This window comes from Amblyomma maculatum, chromosome 1 (genome assembly GCF_055883805.1).
Source record: "Amblyomma maculatum isolate TAMU_Amacu chromosome 1, ASM5588380v1, whole genome shotgun sequence".
In the NCBI taxonomy this organism is placed as follows: domain Eukaryota; kingdom Metazoa; phylum Arthropoda; class Arachnida; order Ixodida; family Ixodidae; genus Amblyomma; species Amblyomma maculatum.
Window position 1 is genome coordinate 118,172,342 of NC_139344.1, and position 18,713 is coordinate 118,191,054.

Sequence of the window (18,713 nt, forward strand, 5' to 3'; positions counted from 1 at the left end):
TTCTCTCCTCCACAGCAAATGTATGTGGCAAGCTAAATATCGATCTCGCCTCGAGTCTCGTCTGAAAACCGAAGAATGAAGCACAGGACCGATAAACTGAAAACGTGAGAGACGTCATGCGCACTCGAGAAAAAAATACAAAAGATACGCAAGACTTCATAACTCGTTATGGATGCCATCCCTGCGAACTTGAAAGATAGCGAAACCTGGATGTCTAGGCGTATTCGTGCGTAGGCCACAGCATTTCATTACATGCCATATATATATATATATATATATATATATATATATATATATATATATATATATATATATATATATATGTATGTATTTTTGTATGAAACTGTAAGGGCCTCATGTTTTCAATCTGCGTTCTACAAGGCCTCAGGAACCTCGCTCGGCAGGTACGCAGTGTGCGGGCTCCCGTTGCTGTCATTGAATTTATCTTGGTGACAGGGACGCGTGGCTCATTTCAAGCATGCAAGCGGGAGCTGCGTACGTTAGCGCAGAGCTGCTACGTCCTCAAGGGGCAAATTTTAGATGTCTCGATAAAAATTCGCTCTTTTTGGACACAGCAGTGAAGGTAGCTGTATGAACGAAAAAAAAAAAATATATATATATATCGAGATGTCAAGCGCTTGTCGCTTTTTTCACACATGCATCGGGATTGCCTGCTTCGTCCTTTTTCGAGACACATCCGTATGATCGATAAGCGACGGCTGATAAGAATTTCCAACAGACGGCGGTGCGCCCGCTGGAGGTGCGAGTGGGGGGAACATCACAGTGACTTGCGAGTGTGATTTGCGTGTGAGAGGAGGGGAGGTGGCGGTGGGTGGTGGAATGCACGTGTGCGCAAAGAGCGGGAAGAAAAGGCTCCCGTTCCGGTCCCGGTGGATCGTTCTTGTCCAACAGTAGCGCCGGGCTGGCTGGAAGCACCCGCCGCGGAGCTTCGCTCGTTGACAAGCTCTCCGATCGTCCGGGCGGACGGGTAGGTGGGGAGAAAGGCGTAGACCAGGGATGCCTACTACGGTGCGTAGAGGGACAGAGCTTGGACGATCTTCGGGTCGTGTTTTGAGCCTTCTTTGAACTCTTCTAAAGACAGCTTGTTGTCTTGGTTCTGCGCAGCAAAAAAAAAAAAAAAGACAAAAAGAAAAGAAAGCATAGCAGCGTTGTTGAAAGGAAAGCAGTGGAGAACAATTATCATTGAAATATTGTTAGGCGTACTCCTAAGAAAGAAAACTTATTTTTATGCGGAACTCTTGAGTTCCCGTGTACTGCTACCCCTCCGCAAATTTCAGATCGCAAGGCGCGTTCTGGCTCTTACCAACAGGCAGCTGAGGGTGCAGCCGATGGAGAGTTGAAGGGAGAATAAGTAACACTTCTTAGCAGTGGGATTGAGCTCAGGGGCACCATAAATTTGGGAGAAATGCTAATGGCTTCCTTCTCGCCTCCTCCTCTTTTGTGTATGAAATCCCTGAGCGAACGTTTCGATTGCGGTAAAATTTAGTGCGTGCTTTTACATCGCTCTTTGGCGGCGATGCCCGACAGTTTCTAAATATTTTCCCGTTATTTCATTTTACGACGCGCTAACTGACTACTGCACCAACATGTACTATATAGGCTATCTTAACCAGCACCTCCTCTCTTGCCAACACCTGTCAGACCATCCACTTCCGACTAGGAGCATAGTGGCCGCCTCGTTTACAGGCTATCCGCGATGCGGCGCTCTCCGGACATGGCCCTGTGTTACGTCACCCCGGATGCTACACCTCGCAGCGCTTCCCATGCCTGCGCAGAGACGCAGCCCGGCGGGCACCCAACGTGCCCACCCGTAGCTGGGCTAAGCAGAAAAGCTAGCTAGCGGGGATGGACAGGAGAGAAGAGCAATTCGCCATTTTCTGTCCAAATGACATTGGCCGTGTTCTTAGCCGACCAGACCGCTCGAGAGGGTGATACTTAATAAGTTGGAGTTTTCTTCTTCCCAGAAAAAGATACGTTCTTTTCAGCACGTTGTAAAACTCTTTGCTAAAGTCCAACGAGACCCCAATACGCACGGTTCAAATAGTATTAACTCGGGGAGTGTTGTCACGGACGCGCAGATTTTGCTGGCCCATACAAGGCGATCTTCTCGCGCGCGATATTCGCATAAGAAAACTGAAACGCATGAAACGAAAGAAAACGCATGAGAAAACTGAATTGTAGACAAGTGCATTTTTGTTTTTTGTTTTTTCAACACGAATTCTTAACGAATGAAACTTTTTGCGACGCCATCAGATCAGTCCATAGCAATAAATATATCTGCAGGGCATCCCTCAGGAAGCATGAACTTTTCGGCTATTTATTATCGAAAAAATGAAGCCGTTCGACGCTTCCGAATCTAAATATTGAGCGTTAGCTCAAGTTTCTTGTGAAGCATAGTGCACTCGTGCCTGGCGCAAGGAATATGGTCTCTTCGTTGTGGCGCAAGTTCCAAATTCAGCCGCGGCAATGCTCTCTTTTTTTTTTTTTTTTTTTCAGTGTTTTTCACATCGGCAGAATTCAAAGTCGAATCCCGGAGTAACGCGACCTTGACGAATGCGAGCAGTATATAGATCTGACGCTTTAAAACGCAGGCCACTGTTTTTATTTTTATTTTATGGCTGCTTTTAACTTCACAAGGCGAGGGGGGGGGGGGGGACTATGAAGTCAGTATTTTGCTGGGCTTCCGGAGGTTAGGTCAATATGCTCATAACTTCATCCTACGTTATTTCGCTGTCACCTCATAATTAGAAGTGATGTCCAGGAATTTGGGAATTTTGGGCGTGTATAATGTTACATGAATCATCTCGCAGTAGCTGAGATCAGAGTTGCATAGCGCGGTATCCGTAACGTTTTACGCAGCCCGTAGCGTGTAATTTGCAGTAAAAAAAGATGCTGAGACAAGCAACTGCAACCGACATCAAATAAATGCATCGATGTGCGCTCTGCAAAAACTAATGGACTGCTGTTGCCGTAAGGCTAACAAAGGAAAATTCTTCCACCTTCGCAGTTACGCGGTGCCAAACTCGCACCATTTATTTTCTCGTCTCGACGGCGAGGCACACGCGTCTGCGAAACCGCCGAGCACAACCGCAGGCGGTCGCTCTGATTCGAGGGACCGAAACAAGGTAAATACCGCTACGCGCACCGTTGACTACAATGACCCCTATTTCCTCTTCGTTTCCCTTTTTGCCGCATTCTGATACACATGCTCTTGGCATGCACTCTCGATGCTTCAGCGCCGGCTGGTTCGCATTATGCCACGTTAGCGCGTGCTGCGCCTGCAGCGAGATGCCCACTCCGAAGAAACGTTTCGCCCCGTTGTTTTCGCGTATACACGCGTGCTCGCGGAGAAAAGCATAGCGCAGTGGCGGCGGTAAGTAAAAACTTCTATTTCCAAGTAAACTGCGCTCTCCACTACATCGCCCTGAATGCCGTATTTCGCAGACGTTCGTTGTGCACTCGTAATTGGATTTGCAGTGCACGTCAGACAGGACAGGGCCGAACACGCCCTCTTTCGATCCGCGTCGGAGGAGCGTAATGGACGCGAGCAAAGCACGTGCCGCCTTTTGTTTTTTTCTTTGTGTTTGCCGGTAATGCCACGTTGTTTCTTCCGGCCGCATACATTACACAGCGAAGAGAGAAAATGGGGTAGGAGGTGAATGCTGCCTGCGAGAGCAATAAGCAAAAATGCGGCGCCACTCACGCACCGGCGAACCCCGCCCTTGCGTCTGAGTGCCGCTTATATCCTAACGTAATGAACGCCCGACTCAAGTCGGCTGCGTGGCGCGCTGCTCGGCTAATTGCGCGCAGCTACTGCGGGTGCTGTTCCGAAGAGAGCGCTGCAATCGGGACGGCCATCTCGCCTCGACAATGGATGCTCTTGTACACCAGCTTTCTAGCACCTTTTCTTCTGTGTGTTCCTAATAACACGTACTGGGAGTTTACCCCGGATAAAACGCGTATATCGTACTCCTGTGGCTACCCATGGAGCTGAGGTGACACAAAGATAGTGAGCCACATTTCGCAGATAAGGTCGGCGTTCCCGCTTCAGGGCGCACATGACTCCGCAGAAGTCGCCAATGCCTTTTTCACCTACAATCACGCCTGTGTCCTGATGGCAGCTCGGCCTTTCACCTTGTGTATAACGAGCTGTCTCGTTTCGTTTCATGCAGATCCGTGGGTGAATGTTAATGTGTCTTGGTTTTTTTTTTGTTTGTTTGTTTGTTTGTTTTTTGCATTTCTTTGCCCTTTGTCCGGGTCATAATTTTCGTGAGGCGCTTTTGTCATGCGGCTAAATTACAAATGTGCAAAGCCAGAGCTCTGCATATTTGTAGAGCGACTCCTTAGCGCGCTTCTATACTTTGGAGTCTGCCGTAAGCACGGAGACACTCGGCCGTGTAGTTCACTTCTGGTAACGACCGAATCCAACATCAACCCACAAAACGTCCTGGTGGTCGAATTTGAAGAGAACCTTCCACAATGCTGTCAGTCATAGCCTTAATCGATTTGAAATGTTAAACTGCACATTCCAAACCAAACCGAACAAGCCGTTAAACGAAAACAATGAAAGAAGGAAGAAAGCAAACAGAGAAAGACAGGAAGCGGTAAAAGAATTAGCGAAAAAAGGGAGGGATAAAAGAAGATCAGAACGAAATGAAAGGCAGTAAGAAATAAAAGCAGAAAAGAAAGGCAGCAAAGAAAGAGATAAAGAAATTAATTCAAGTAATAGCAGTCACATGTGCACCCTGGCTACCTCTGGGAATAAAATCTAATATGGCCTCACTGTGAATGTTCATGTGGTAGTATTTAGTTATTACCAATCGGTATGCCAAAGCTCGCTTTGTTATTATTTTTATTTTTAGTTTTTTTCGTTTGTTTCACTGCATTGCACGGTGTATTCAATTCTGCTTGCAAATCTTCCATCTGCCTGTGTAACTTTATATCACGTTTAATTCGCGCACAATATAAATCACGGAGTGCATCAGAGCGGGTTTTCACTAGCCCCATTACGAATAGGCAGTGCAGCATTCATTATCTGGTCAAGGAGCACAATTTTTCTAGGCGGAACAATTTTTTTTCTGCTCTCAGTTCCTATGTCTGTACACAAACTCACATTGGACTTGATCGTTCAGGTTTGTTCTGTTTCTTTCTTTTTTTTTTTTTTTTTTGTAGTGAAATCTGCGGTTGTCTTATATGCCAAGAGCAGGCTAAAAGGATGCTGGGAAATAATATAACAGCTTCCGCCATCCTTCAGCACTTGACCCCAGCTGCTGTAAAAGGAAGACGCCAGGAAAAGACAGAAAAACTTCTTGGGGAAATGCACTTTAATCTTTGTTGCTATAGCCATTTGGAAGAGGCGCGTACATATCTGGATAATGAAGAACATAATGTTTTATTAGTAGGAGTGGTTGTCCACAGGTATAACGCAATAGCTGCACTTCAGATACCTTTACCATAGCGTTTTGCATACCGCTTCGGCATAGCGTTACCGCCCGTTGTCGTTTAGAGCAGAAGAATGAACGTTAGTAAAACGACGGGCCAGAAGAATTGGCGCTTTAGTGGTTCCTTACTGTGTTTATGATATCATTTTCACTCCTTTGAAACGCAGCGTTAATGCACAGGTTCCTGCGGGGCTTCCAAAGACAGGTGCGTTTTCGCCTTTTTATCACCTATTTAATTATAAACCAACCACTTCATTCTGATGGTGTTAACTGCAACTTCCATGCCGTTGTCTGCATGATTACTTGCTTATCAGTACAGCCTAGGGCTCGATGATTGTTTGAGACGACGTGCGTAGCAAAAAAGGCTGGATTCGAACTCTAGTGTACGGAGACAATTCCAGCGCGTACTGTGTTCAAGCTCCATTTACTAGACACTCCATTCAGTTTGGAACATTGCGGGGAGACAGGACACAGCGCGGTGTCCTGTCTTGTTTTCAGTGTTTCTGTTGTCCTGTCTTCCCGCGCTTGGCCTCCAGCAAAATCCATGCACCAATTACCCTGCAAGAATGTTCTGGCAAGTTTGGAACAGTCAGCATGCAGTCCCTGATCCTGGACTGACATTTATAGCCTGACGGCTCCCCGTCGATATGAGATAGAAAAAATGAGTGCAAGTGTTCTTCAGTCAACAGGAAGAAAACAGCATGATCGTATTACCAAGATCTAGCAGAAACAGCCGCCGTTGCTTTGCTGCAATGCCGCTAATAAGTCACTCGCTCCGTTCTCCCACCCCTACCAGACGCTCCTTGCATTTGTCATACAACAACCAATTATTGAGCAAATATGTGTTTGTTGATGATCAGATCAAATCAAAGTTTATATATTACCTAACCATAAAGATGAATTAATTGTAGAAAACAAAAGCTGCCCCTGGGCAGCTTAGCCGGCTTACATTCCTATTAATCAGCAGAAAACATTGTTCAACCTTTAAAGCAGACACATCAGGGAAACACCACAGAATGCAAGAGACCGCAAATTGCGTATATAAGTAAATAAACCACGTTATTCATAGATATATTACGATGCTCTCGATGTGAACAGGAAAACAAATTGAAATTAATGTGGAGGTAGCCTATTCAGAAGAGATAGAAGAATGTATTGAACGACTTCTCGACCAAGATTTAGTCGGGGTATCGGCGCTGCCCTATTCTTCACAATGCCTTGTTGAAAAGGCAGATTTTTTTTTTTTTCCTAGTTTGGCTAAATTCCTAACATTTGTTATATTATTCCTGATTTCTGGTTTTGAAGTTACACTAAGGCAATACTTATAAAGATTTTGTGCTTTAATCATTCTGGAACGGCTAAAGAAAGCGGCATTTGGATATCGGTACGTTGCATTATATGTATTTCGTCGCAATCTCTCTGGATTAAATGAATAAGTTCAAGGTTAGTAAATGTTGCAGTTCCCCACGCTAACTGGTAGTAGTTTAAATAGGAGTTGAATATTGCATTGTATACCAGCATTTTTGTTTATTCAGGTGACCTATTACACCAGCGATTTGAACTCTTTTTTTAACGACACAATTGGCATGACTGCCCCATGACATACTGGCCGAAAATCCTGATCCGAAAATCCGAAAATCCGAAAACCCTGAGACATATAAACTGGGCCACTATTTCTATAGAGCGCGAGTTTAATATCATCGTGCTCTTGAATAATAATAATAATAATAATAATAATAATAATAATAATAATAATAATAATAATAATAATAATAATAATAATATTATTATTATTATTATTATTATTATTATTATTATTATTATTATTATTATTATTATTATTATTATTATTATTATTATTATTATTATTATTATTATTATTATTATTATTATTATTATTAACGTTTATTTGCCCACCATGTCGTACATGATGACAGGGGGCCCGGAGTAAAAGCTGCCCGTTGGCAGCTTGACACAGCCCTGGGCCCCCTACGCTTTCTCGGCAGCAGCAATCCGAGGTGAAAGGTAAACCACCAAATAGAGAGAGAGAGCAAAAAATACAAAGCGTGTAAAAATGGCAGTTTAGTGACATCATTAGATTATGGGACAAGGGGGCAAGCAAAACAAAGAAATAGCACTATCACAAAATATAAATTTAATTGGAACAAGGATGTACTGGCGCACCAGCAACAAGGATAAGCAAGAAATAAAATGAAAGCAAAAAGAAAAAGCTGTGTGTGCGACATGAACAGTTCCGTTAAACGTTTGTACGAGACAGCACTCAAATTTATTTGGTTCTTGCTTCTTGTTGGGTACATTGGACTCCGGTTTTCTAACCCGGCTAGTGTTTCAAGTGTTTAATAACTTTGGTTTTTAGTCTAAATATGGGGCAGCTTTGCTCTTACTCTCGTTTATTCGCATCAGGTTACCTATGGACAAGACCTCGGGAGCTTTAATTGTGGTCGTTACTTCATGAACATTTTCACCTGAAAAATGTGGACTCGTATTTTCAGCAAAGATGAAACATTTCACCCCTTGGGTAATGCTGGCATTATCGTTTAGGTAAATATTAAAGAGCAAAGGCTTTTTTTCGTCAATTAAACTGACATTTAACATTACTACATTCATCCGAAACACAACGAGCCTTTATTTTTATGGCTTGGGTAACGACGACTTCACCATGCGAACAAAGGCAGCATAACAAAAAATATGCGGAAAAATGCGTTGCAAATACTTAAAAATCCCGTGAACTTAATAAAGAATGAATTAGAAATACATGGGATGGTGTAATAACGAGTTTGCCTGCAATTCTTAAAGAAAGTTTTTGCTACCATCTGATTACCCGTGAACACGGTTCCTTAAAGTGTGCACCAACAGAGTATTTGTGCTACGCTTGATCACAGGGCTACCGAAGTTGTCGACACTTCTCGAAACCTTCGATGTGCCTCAAACAGAAGTGTGAGGTGCGGCTAGTTGGCACTGCATGCTTCAAGAACAGCGATATGTGTCCTGCATTTCTTCTGTGTATTTTCGTCTTGTTCTTAGTGCAGGAGACGTTGTATTTCGACAGCGGGGCGGTGCATCGCCGCGTCGAAATTCTCTCGCAACTTCCTGAAAACGACCGCGCGATTCAGACGCCCCTACTCAGCTTATGTCCGACGTTATATGCGATAATAAAGAAAGGCATGTACACTGATTTATTCCAGCGTGCTCGCGTCATGATTTTTATGGAGTAACCATGCGACTGAGATATTGTATTCCCGCGGAGTATAACGCAGTGTTAAATCGACGTAGCAGCCAGAGGCGAAGAAAAGAAATGTTGTCCCAGAAACTTGCTGTTTAGGTGGCAACAACGGTACATCTTACGCAGGTGGCAGGATAACGTAGCTCACAATACATGACGCACTAGAAATGACAAAGAACTAAACTTATGAGGTACAGAAATGACTCATCAGTTTCTAGCCCTGCGCCTGTGCATTCCCTGTCGGTGCAGTTCACCACTTCTTCACTTCATTTCCGTCTAAAACAGAAGCTTGGTCAAGTGCTTCGCTATCAGTTTGCAACTCTTCAGCATTGACTCCATTAGAAGGCTGCATGTATAGTCAGCGCCTTTTAGAAAAATAAATTCTTACATTTCCAAACGGCATTTTATATCAACGCTCTCCCATATTATATCGAAAATTTCCCTGTGTAAACTAACAACACAGCCAGAAATCAGATAAAAACGAATGCACTGGCCCAAGTGTAACTGACGGTAAAAAGCATGACGTGTATCTTGTCCAGCGCTCTGTAGCAGTAACAAGGTTTGAACCATTCAAAATAAATCACCTATGATACTAGCCTCCTTTAGACTAGTGTCTAAGGCCGTGTTGATTTCACTGTCCAAAGTGGCCCGTCTCTTTGCTCCTAGACGCCCAGTTTATTGCTTTCTGCCATTATAATTTCTAGCCGCCCACTCGATAAGGCCTGTGTCGTGCGAATGCCTTTCTCCTGTGTAGAATGGTACGTAATACGCAAAACAAAAAATAAAAACTAAAAAAAAATAACAGAAAAAAGATTTTTTTTTCTTTCGGCACTAGTCGTACCTTGTCCAGTTGTTCGAAAATACGATCCACTCTGGCCCTGGGGTCATCTTCCTCGTCTTCTTTTTCTTGGCTACCCTGTGGGGTGAAAAAATAGCCACTTCAGTTATTGTTCACTGCAGTGTGAAAAGAGCGCTTTACGGGCACTGGGCCGTTTCCGAAAGCGCCAGAGAGGAAGACGTTCGCCCTTGCTTTCTAGAAGGATGCAGTATGCACCAAAAGTCTGGGTCCCGTGGTGACTGCCGTCACGGCCTTAATCGCGATGCATTAAAAATGGTGCCTTCGAAATCACTCTTCCACTGTAGGTATATGTAACACACAGAGGGGTAAATAACGAAGAGCGATTACAAAGCACACATGCTGTCCTTTAAACAACAGAGCATGCATAAGTTCAAAAGTGGCATTTGGGCCTTTCTTACGGGCCTGCACTAAGACATGGCCTGTTCCTGTCCGGCTTGCGATATCACTTGCGCCTAATCAGCGTATATGCGTTCCTTTTACTGTTTATTTTCCTTCAAAACTCATAACGTTTTTTATATCTTATGATGTATTTGACGGAGAAATTAAACTCGCGGAGAATTAATTTTACAAAGAAAAGCAGCCAAACAAAAACGAGGCAAAAACCAGGTGCAAAGGTAGAAAAAAAAAGGTTTTTTTAACGCAGTTAGACCGAAAAGGACGTGCAATAGCTTTTGAGCGCAGATGGAAGTTGATAGAGACGACGACGTGAGATGCACAGCTACGACGCTCTTTATTCGCTTATCACGAGGAATTTCTGGGTTCTAATCCACTCCGCGCCTCGCCACCGCCGTGGTGCTGTGGACGCTCGACTGCTGTTCCCACGGATGCGGGATCGAATCCCAGCCTCCGCGGCCGCCTTTCTGTGGACGAGAAAAGCAAAGCGCCAGTGTGCTGTCCGATATCAGTGCACGTTAAGGAATTCCAGGTGGTCGAAATTACTCCGGAGCCCTCTACTACGGCGTCTCTCATAGCCTGAGTCGCTTCGTAACGTTAAGCTTCATGAATTAAACTGATCCACTCCGCTTCGATGGTTTTTAGTGCGAAAGAATTAATGCAGAGGTTGAGAGTCTAGCGAAATCGGCTAACGCTTTTATGCACGCCTGTTGTGCCTTTCTACATTTACTTACATGACATGATTAAGCACTTTTTGTCTTATGACCAATGACTCACATGACTCATGAAGAACATGACTCGAGACTTGCATGTCACATGACTAATGATTCGTGGCTCATTGATAACACAGCACTACTATACCTTCACTTACAACTCTGTCTCTTCACTAACTGATGCCGTCACTTGGTGATGACGTCACGAAGGGCCAACTTCCGGCGACACATTTTGCGGGAACTTCCGGCGCCAAGATAGCCTATTAATTCTTCCGTAATAAAAAATTATCCGGGTAGAGCGGGTTCGAACCCTCGAACTTCTCGTGGACCGAATACGGAGCATCGTAGCTACACCTCCGAAGCCGACAGCTGCGGTGAAGACTGCAACGTATTCTCGCGCTGCACATTGCATGTCGTCGTCTCCATCAGCTTCTATATGTGTGTAAGAAGCTCTCACACGTCCTACTCGGTTTAACTACGTTGAAACTCTATCATTTCTTTTTTTTTTCGTCTGAGCTCGCTATATGCAGACCACCAGGTTATTGGTTGGGCTTGACTATGTGAAGTACTGCTTTTGCGCTAAAATTTTCTGAGGTTTAACCTGGTCAGACCGATGACACCCTTCGAAATCAATGTTTGAATTACCTGTGCCAGTACGCGTGGATTGTGACGTGTGATCTAACGGGCCAATCAGGAGTTAAGCACATCTACGGGTGACAAGATTCTTGCTTGGCTCTGGTGTCCTTACGAGTGCTTTCGCACTAGCGTGACAGGCGCATTTTCCGGCCCCACTCGCATATGCGCTGAGCTCTGACTGCGGCAAAGACTAAAAACAGCGGAGACAACGAAGCACAACCTCCGTGTTCCGTTCCAAGGAAAACTGAGGAAGCCCAGCTGGGCACGGCGACAGGTGAAGGGAAACAAAGCGAGAGCGGAGAGGAGGGGCGCGGACCGAACTGTGCGAGAAAGGCGCCCGCGCCCGGATTAGACGAGAATTGATGACAGGCCCATCGGTTCGATGCAAGGGGCGGGGAAAACACGGTCGACTCTCTTTTTCACACTGCGCCCCCCCCCCCCCCCCCCCCTTTTTTTTTTTTTGTAGGAGCGATGGGGGGCAGTAGAGAAGGAGGGCCCGCATTCCAGACACCCGCCGCCAGCGGAGGAGGCTGTTCATCACCGCCCAGCGGAGCCGCGCGACCGATTTCCGTTAATCGGATCCGAAGCACGTCGCTTAAAGCGTTTTTCCCTCGAAGTAGGTGCTCTTCGAAAGGGAACCGAGAAAACTTTATTCCTTAGGAATGCGCTTCGCTGGAAGGGTGGGAGAGAAAAGGTACGCTAAATTGCCGAGTCAAACTGTAAAGGGCGTTTCTTCGGCAGCGACTCTATGCCTTCAGAGGTATGTGCATTCTGGAAGAATCCAGTAGGTGTAATCGAGCCCAACGGACGAAACCGTTAGTACTTTCGTAAGAAAACATTCATCGCCTTGCAACAATAAATGTATTTTTTTTTCTCAGCTTAATTCAGTGGCTTGGAGTATACGCAGTACCTGATGGACGCAAAAATGCAGTTTTGAACCCTGGCATCAGGCTGGTCTAGCTTCGTGGCTTTTCTGGACGATGATTCCTAGTTCCCCCTTCCTAGTACGTCTCAGCACCCCTGGAACAGCCGTCTCTATAATAGTAGACGTCACGTTCCTGTACATCGCGATTGTTTATAGCTACTTCTCCTCTGTAGTCATCGCATTATGCCGTAACTTTGGCCTGCGGGGACGTTAATAGCATCGCGAATGCGTTCTAGCAAATCGAGTCATAATTATTGAATAGAGAGCTGACTAAGAGCCTGAGAAACAGACTGGTTGGCCAACAGCAACGAGAAAAAATGGCTTTACTGTATAGTTAAACAACAATCATAGCTAACCGTGAAAGTTTTATTTGCGATACGCCATCCCAACCGCGGCATCAAGAGATGATGTAAGTGCCCTAAGTCGCGGTGCTGTTCGTATTGACTTGGTATGTGCTGGGAGTTGAAAACCACTGTCGGCATTCCCCAGTGGAACATGTGTTCTGCCTACTACCCGCAATGAATCCACAGCGAATTTCGCGCCTACAGTCAGTTGGTGGTTGTTCCCCTCCATACTTGGTCTACTGTTTCGTTCACTGCCCTAATCGCTTCGAAACTAGCCGCTGTCATTGGCCAGCTAAATTTGAGGAGGAGCAGCTTAGTGCTTGAGTTGCACGTGTCTGACTACGTGCATAGTTTTGGAGAAATAAAGTGGATGCGCCATGTTGTCGCAGTGGTTAGGACGCTCGACTGATGTACGAAAGATGCGGAATCGCATCCTGACAACGGCGGCAGCTTTTCGGTGGAGGCGAAAAGCAAGGCGCCCATGTGCTGTGCGATGTCGGCGCACGTTAAAGATCCCCAGGTGGTCGAAATTACTCTGGAGCCCTCCACTACAGCATCTCTCATAGTCTAAGGACCTAAAGCCCCGTAAACCAAAGTAAACCAAAATTTGAAAATAAGATATCGGTTCTTTTATTATATCGTGAGCCCAATAATACTCAACCTGGCAGCAATCGAACAATAACAAGCAAAATGTATTATACGGGGCCCGTAAAAGAAAAAGAAATGACCCATATTTTGGCGCATACTCACCAGCATTTCGTATATAGCATCTACAATGTTGTACATCTCCTCTCGTGTGATGAAGCCATCATTATCAACGTCATACAGCTTGAACGCCCCTATGAAAGAAAAAAAAAAGATAAAAGAAGATTAGTAGCGGAAAAAGAACACGTGGGAAGAGGTAGTAAATTGAAAAGCTAAATCAGTTTGTAAGAGCGAGTGGCTGCCGATTTCTTTTTCAGCAAAAGAATGACAATAATTCAGAACATGCGTTGTCTTCCAAGACAAGGACAAGACGTGCAGGAAAGAAAGCTTTTGCTTGTAACCCTATTTCCGGCGCTTCCAATTTTCAAAGCGACAGGGAGCGAGCAAATAAATGCGAACGTTGAAGACGATAAGCTCAAGCCTCTCTTGGTTTACGCGTATGTTTGTGACTTTCATATTTTCATGTCCGCATTTCTCTACGTAGAGGCGTGCTCGGGAGTTCAGGTTTGTCGAATAAGTCTCCAATTGTAGGGCGTCAATCGCGGTCCGCTGCACAACTTAGCGTGCAGAAATCGGTCAGGTTTGACCTCAGCGCATTCTCTAATCTTTCTTCAAGCTTCCTGTTGTCCCTATTCGGTGCTTAATAGGCAGCATGGCACCGCATAGCACGTTCCTTACTTTAAAGACTTGCCGCATTTCATACCTACCCAGTATATAAACCTGCCAGTATTCTGTCGAGTTTCCCTGCCTCCATCCGCACCTCTTCTTTATTCCCCACTTCCGCTTTGGCCTGGGTGAAAACCGACCAGGGCAGTTGCGACGCAGCCAGTATTGTTCGGTTCGTCTTTCGCGAATAATCTCCAGCGCTTTGCTTCCACGAGGCAAGAGCCGCGTCATCTGTTGAGCGACGATCGGGACTATGCAGGATATCGGAACTCTATCAGCGCGCGCTTCTTCCTGCTCGCTATTTGCGGACGAAATCGATCGCACTGCTTTTAGACAAGTTAATGCTGTGCCGCCCGAAGCTCGCTTTCAAGTAGCTGAGAAAAAGCGCCACCTTTATTTCTTTGCGCGCCCACTCGCTTAATTTGCCGGAACGGCGTCGAATAATAGAAAGGCATGATGGAAAATCAGATTGGCTCGAGCGGTTTCGCCCACACCAATCGCGTTTCTAAAAGCTCATATCTGCATATTTCGCGCCGTTTTACTGCGGAACTACCTCGTTAATCAACTTCCGCAAGCGCAAACACAGGCTGCTCAGGGAACTAATTAATTGCCTCCGCTTGCATCAGCACTATCCCTTTCCCCCAAAGGAGATTAATTCGGCCTCAGTCTTTTGTGAAAGGCTTCGGGGCCTTGTTTACACGGGGCCTCAATCTGGGGCTCCACGACAGCCTCCACTCGTCGCGCAAAGTAACCACGGCTGACGTCAGCACCTGCCTCTTCTCGGTTTGTTGTTGTTCTGGACATTTACTTTGGTCGCTCATGCGGACACAAATTACGTTTGAAATATTGCACGTTTTAACGCTGGCTCCGTGTTTTCTTATCCTTCATTAAAGCCTGCGAAAGGAGCTTTGCAGCTGGCGTGGTGAGGCTTTGCAGAGATTTCGAAATGAAACGTCTGACGTGAAACTCTTACGCCATTCTAAAGTAGTGCCAACAGCAGTCGCGGGAGTCAATGAAGAAAAAAAATTAACGGCGCGATCAAGGGATGTGGTTAGAAGGATTCGTGCTCTAAACTGCACTGCTAGTTTCCACGTAGAGTTGGGCACTGTACACAACAATTATGCGTGTGTACATCAATCATACAACTCCATGTAACTATAGCGAATAACGCACACCCACCGTGATACGTTTATAGAACGCGGTCTTTGTAAAAACTTTTATCATTTATTTTTTGGTACCTAGGGTGGCATTAGACGATATCTACTGGTATAGGTAATTATAATGATCATGATAATTATATTGCATTCAGTAAATTTCTGAGTGCGGCATGTAGTCGCCACAAGTATCACTATAAAAGGCTGCGGAATCCTAAAACAATGAAAACCTCGGAGACTTCTATGCATTTGATATTTTTTTTATTGGCATATAGGTAGTATAGGGCCAACCAGAGTCGATTATAAGCCCTACCAGTTATGCCCTTTCTTTTCGAGGAAAGACAGAACAAACCGCTTAAAAAAAATTAAAAAAAAAATCCCAGATGTCATCGTTGGTGCCAGAGCTATGCTTAAATGACATTACTAAGCCCATTATAACGGCGAATGCAAATGTATCGGCGCCTATGAAAACATGGTCACGCCATGATGTTCTAAAGCACATGATTTTTCTGCAAAAAACTGCTGCTTTTGTTTAGCTCCCGCAGGCATGAGGTTTATTATAGCTATTAAACTGAATATTTGGTATCGAAGATTTCAATGCAATTTTAAACATTTCCTTAACACGAGTGACGCCACTGCTAACATCGTAAAAACCGTTCCCTCGAGTAAGCAAGAAGAAAAAGGCAGATGTCTCACATAATAACTTTTCTTCGACGTTTCCCCTTGACGTTACTGACAACGCTCGGATGAACTCTTCGAACTCTATGGAGCCGTCCTAGAATAAAAGAAAACACAAAGAAGCCATTTCAAGCCGATTAACTACGTTCGGAGCTGACAGCCAAGTGTAAAACATGCTAGACAAGAGCTTGGTCGTAGCGGGCCACATGATAATAGTACTAAACGGCAGAAAAGCAATGCACAACGTGGACATTGCATTCTGCTTACACGATGCGAACAGGGTGCAATGAGATAATTGCAGCAGTCAAGCCCCGAACGGTGCCTCGTTTTGGCTTTTTTTTTTCGGTTGCCCTGCTTTTAGTTTATTTGTTTTTAATTACTCACGAAGGCGAATTCACGCTTTCATATTCTCGTACTTAACTTGATTTCCTCATATCCCAGCCATATGATACTAAGAACTGATACTTCTCCAGTCACGTCTTTGAACGTACACTTTATCTCATAGGTCGGATTAGTAGGGTTTCAAAAAAAAAAAAGGGGGGGGGGGGGGGGGCAAAGGCTATTTCCGGCATCTGTGCTCCACAAATTTTTTACCACTAATGCACTTTACAAATAAGTCAGAGTTCTTTTGCCGCATGGAGGACGACACAGAAACAGGCAAGAGCGACAAGACAGGCCACACGGTTCCGTCTTTCTTGTCTGTTTCTGTATCGCCTTCTTTGCGCTAAAAGAAACTTTGAATATGGACCAACTAGTCTGACAACAACATTTAAACGAGATAAGGACTTTTGTCATGACGTGCCTGTTATGTTTTGCTTAATTCTCAAGCTTGTCCTGTCCCACCTAATAACGATAACGAGTCTTTCGACGAGCAAAATCTAGATGTGATTAAAAAATGCATACTTCTTGCCGTCACTGTTGCCGCCATCCTTTAAACTGATCATTGGTATTTGAACACAAATTTCGCCAAAATAATTGCCTCAGATCAAGCCATGTCCCGCGTCTTGGTTTGCATGGAAACGTATTGAATCTCTGTTCCACGTTAGATTGAACTAAATTGTTATGTTACCCTTACATGTGGCCATATTTTAAAATGGTCAGTCTGCATCAGACGTTTGGTGCACCAATCTAAGTTTTCCAAACAACACTGCAGAGCACCGGACTGCGGCTTGACATGTTACGTGGAGTCGTTTTCTCTTTTTTCTTTGTCAACTCAAATCATGTAGCAAGCGGTAATTAACGAAGGTGAGTTTCAAGCTGCCACAAGCTTTTATTTAGCCACCTTCCCAAGCAAACAAATTAAAACGAGTCGCGATAAGCCTTCCAAACCGTTTGATTAATGAGTTGCGACAGTTAGCAGACACTTATGTAGGAACTATGCAGGACCACTGTCCTTTTTGGTGAGCATAGACTCTGAAGCGTCATCGTCAGCACGTCCTCATAGTCTACAGCGCTTTAGGTACCGGTGAGATGAAGTAGTTACCTGAAGCGTTTTTTTTTTTTTTTCAAGCATTGTTTCGAGAATTGTTGGCACTGATGCGAGGCTTTAGCGCATGGTACACGACAGATAGCTGGGTGCTATTTGACGCATGCGCCTAGTAGTATAAAGTGCAGGGTCTCTGCAGGCGCAAGAAGCTGCTAGTGCGCACGCAAGACGAATTATAGCTGTCAGTTGAAAAGTGGAATGAGAAAAGTGGGACAAATAATTGCAATCTCGCCGCTGGACATTACCTTATTTTCGTCAAATACCCTGAACACAAGTGATGCGAACTTGGAAGGGTCTCCCCGGGGAAAAAACTGCTTGTATATTCTCAGGAAACCCTGCGAGAGAAGAGAGAGAAAAGATGGTTGTCATGGCTGGTTGAGTCGCCAAGGCACAGGACAGGTTCCACATAAGCGATAAGTGACAACCTCGCGTTAATCCGCTGCGACTCATATATTTACAAACATTTCGTTTCAACGCACGCAGACTTGAGCGGTTTGTGCAATGCCTGACCACGTCAACACGCTAACGCCACGCGAGAGTGAAGATGTTTACGCTGCGGGCACCCCGTCAGCATGCAAAGTACGGTAGCACAGGTTTGGTCACACCTAATCCAGTCGGCGCAAGGCGAAATAGAAAGTGACGTTTGGACGCGCCAAAGTCCTGTGTGCTCGGTACGTAGTGAACGCTGTCAGGCGTCGTTTCCAGCCCAACGAGGAAAGAAAAGAAAAACGCATTTAAAGAAACACACAGATCAAGGAAAGTTAACGCTCCATAAAGCCTCGCTATGAGGCTGTCTCTGGCCATTATGACCAACTGGCTAGCAGGCGCAACCTCCGGACCGCCGCACCGAGTCTGCCGCAATAACGGCTCTAAATGGCGACGTTGGTAATATTTTCGCTCTAATCTCCTCTCGTTTGTCCGCCGTTTTCAGCCTAAAGCTGAAGGTGAGCGAGAATGAGGGCTTCTGCGATCAGCAGAGCGGTGGAGGAAGGCCATGCTGGGGCCCTATTCGCTGTACGGCACATTCGTCATAAAAGCATAGCTTGCACGCGCATAGACACATCTGCAAACGAGCGTGAACGAGATGCCGCGAGCTTCGTTGGAAGCAGATAACAACAAAGAAGTGATTGCTTTAACCATATCTTATCTGTAATAACTTATTTTTGGCGGTCCAGGTAGAACGAAAGGAAATGGTATGCACGGTATGAGAGAGAGAGAGAGAAAACTTTTAATGAGCATATAATCAGTAAATATTCGCAGGAGCTGGGTGGTCGGTGCCCCTAGTCCAGGGCTCCGCTGGCAGCAGCTGACTTGCGGACTAGCTGGATAATCCAAGCTTGCTGGTCCAGGTTGTCGCTGGTCAGGGCCGCCTCCCACTGCTCGTGTGTCGGGCATGGCACTATTAACGTTGGGTCAGGTTTGTCCTGGCATTCCCAAGAGATGTGAAA

The 18,713-nt window shown here is 45.2% G+C and overlaps 1 protein-coding gene across 1 annotated transcript in view; it reads right to left on the reverse strand.

Moving 5' to 3' along the window:
- Positions 1 to 333: 333 nt before the first annotated feature.
- Positions 334 to 18,713, reverse strand: part of LOC146203695 (frequenin-1-like) — a 221,106-nt gene continuing 202,726 nt past the window's right edge. The window contains exons 4-8 of the mRNA XM_084588860.1: positions 17,511 to 17,600; positions 15,798 to 15,876; positions 13,327 to 13,415; positions 9,548 to 9,622; positions 334 to 1,117 (exon numbers count right to left, since the gene is read on the reverse strand). Coding sequence (XP_084444986.1) covers positions 1,025 to 1,117; positions 9,548 to 9,622; positions 13,327 to 13,415; positions 15,798 to 15,876; positions 17,511 to 17,600 — 426 coding nt within the window. The 3' untranslated portion in view covers positions 334 to 1,024. The remainder of the gene's footprint in view (positions 1,118 to 9,547; positions 9,623 to 13,326; positions 13,416 to 15,797; positions 15,877 to 17,510; positions 17,601 to 18,713) is intronic.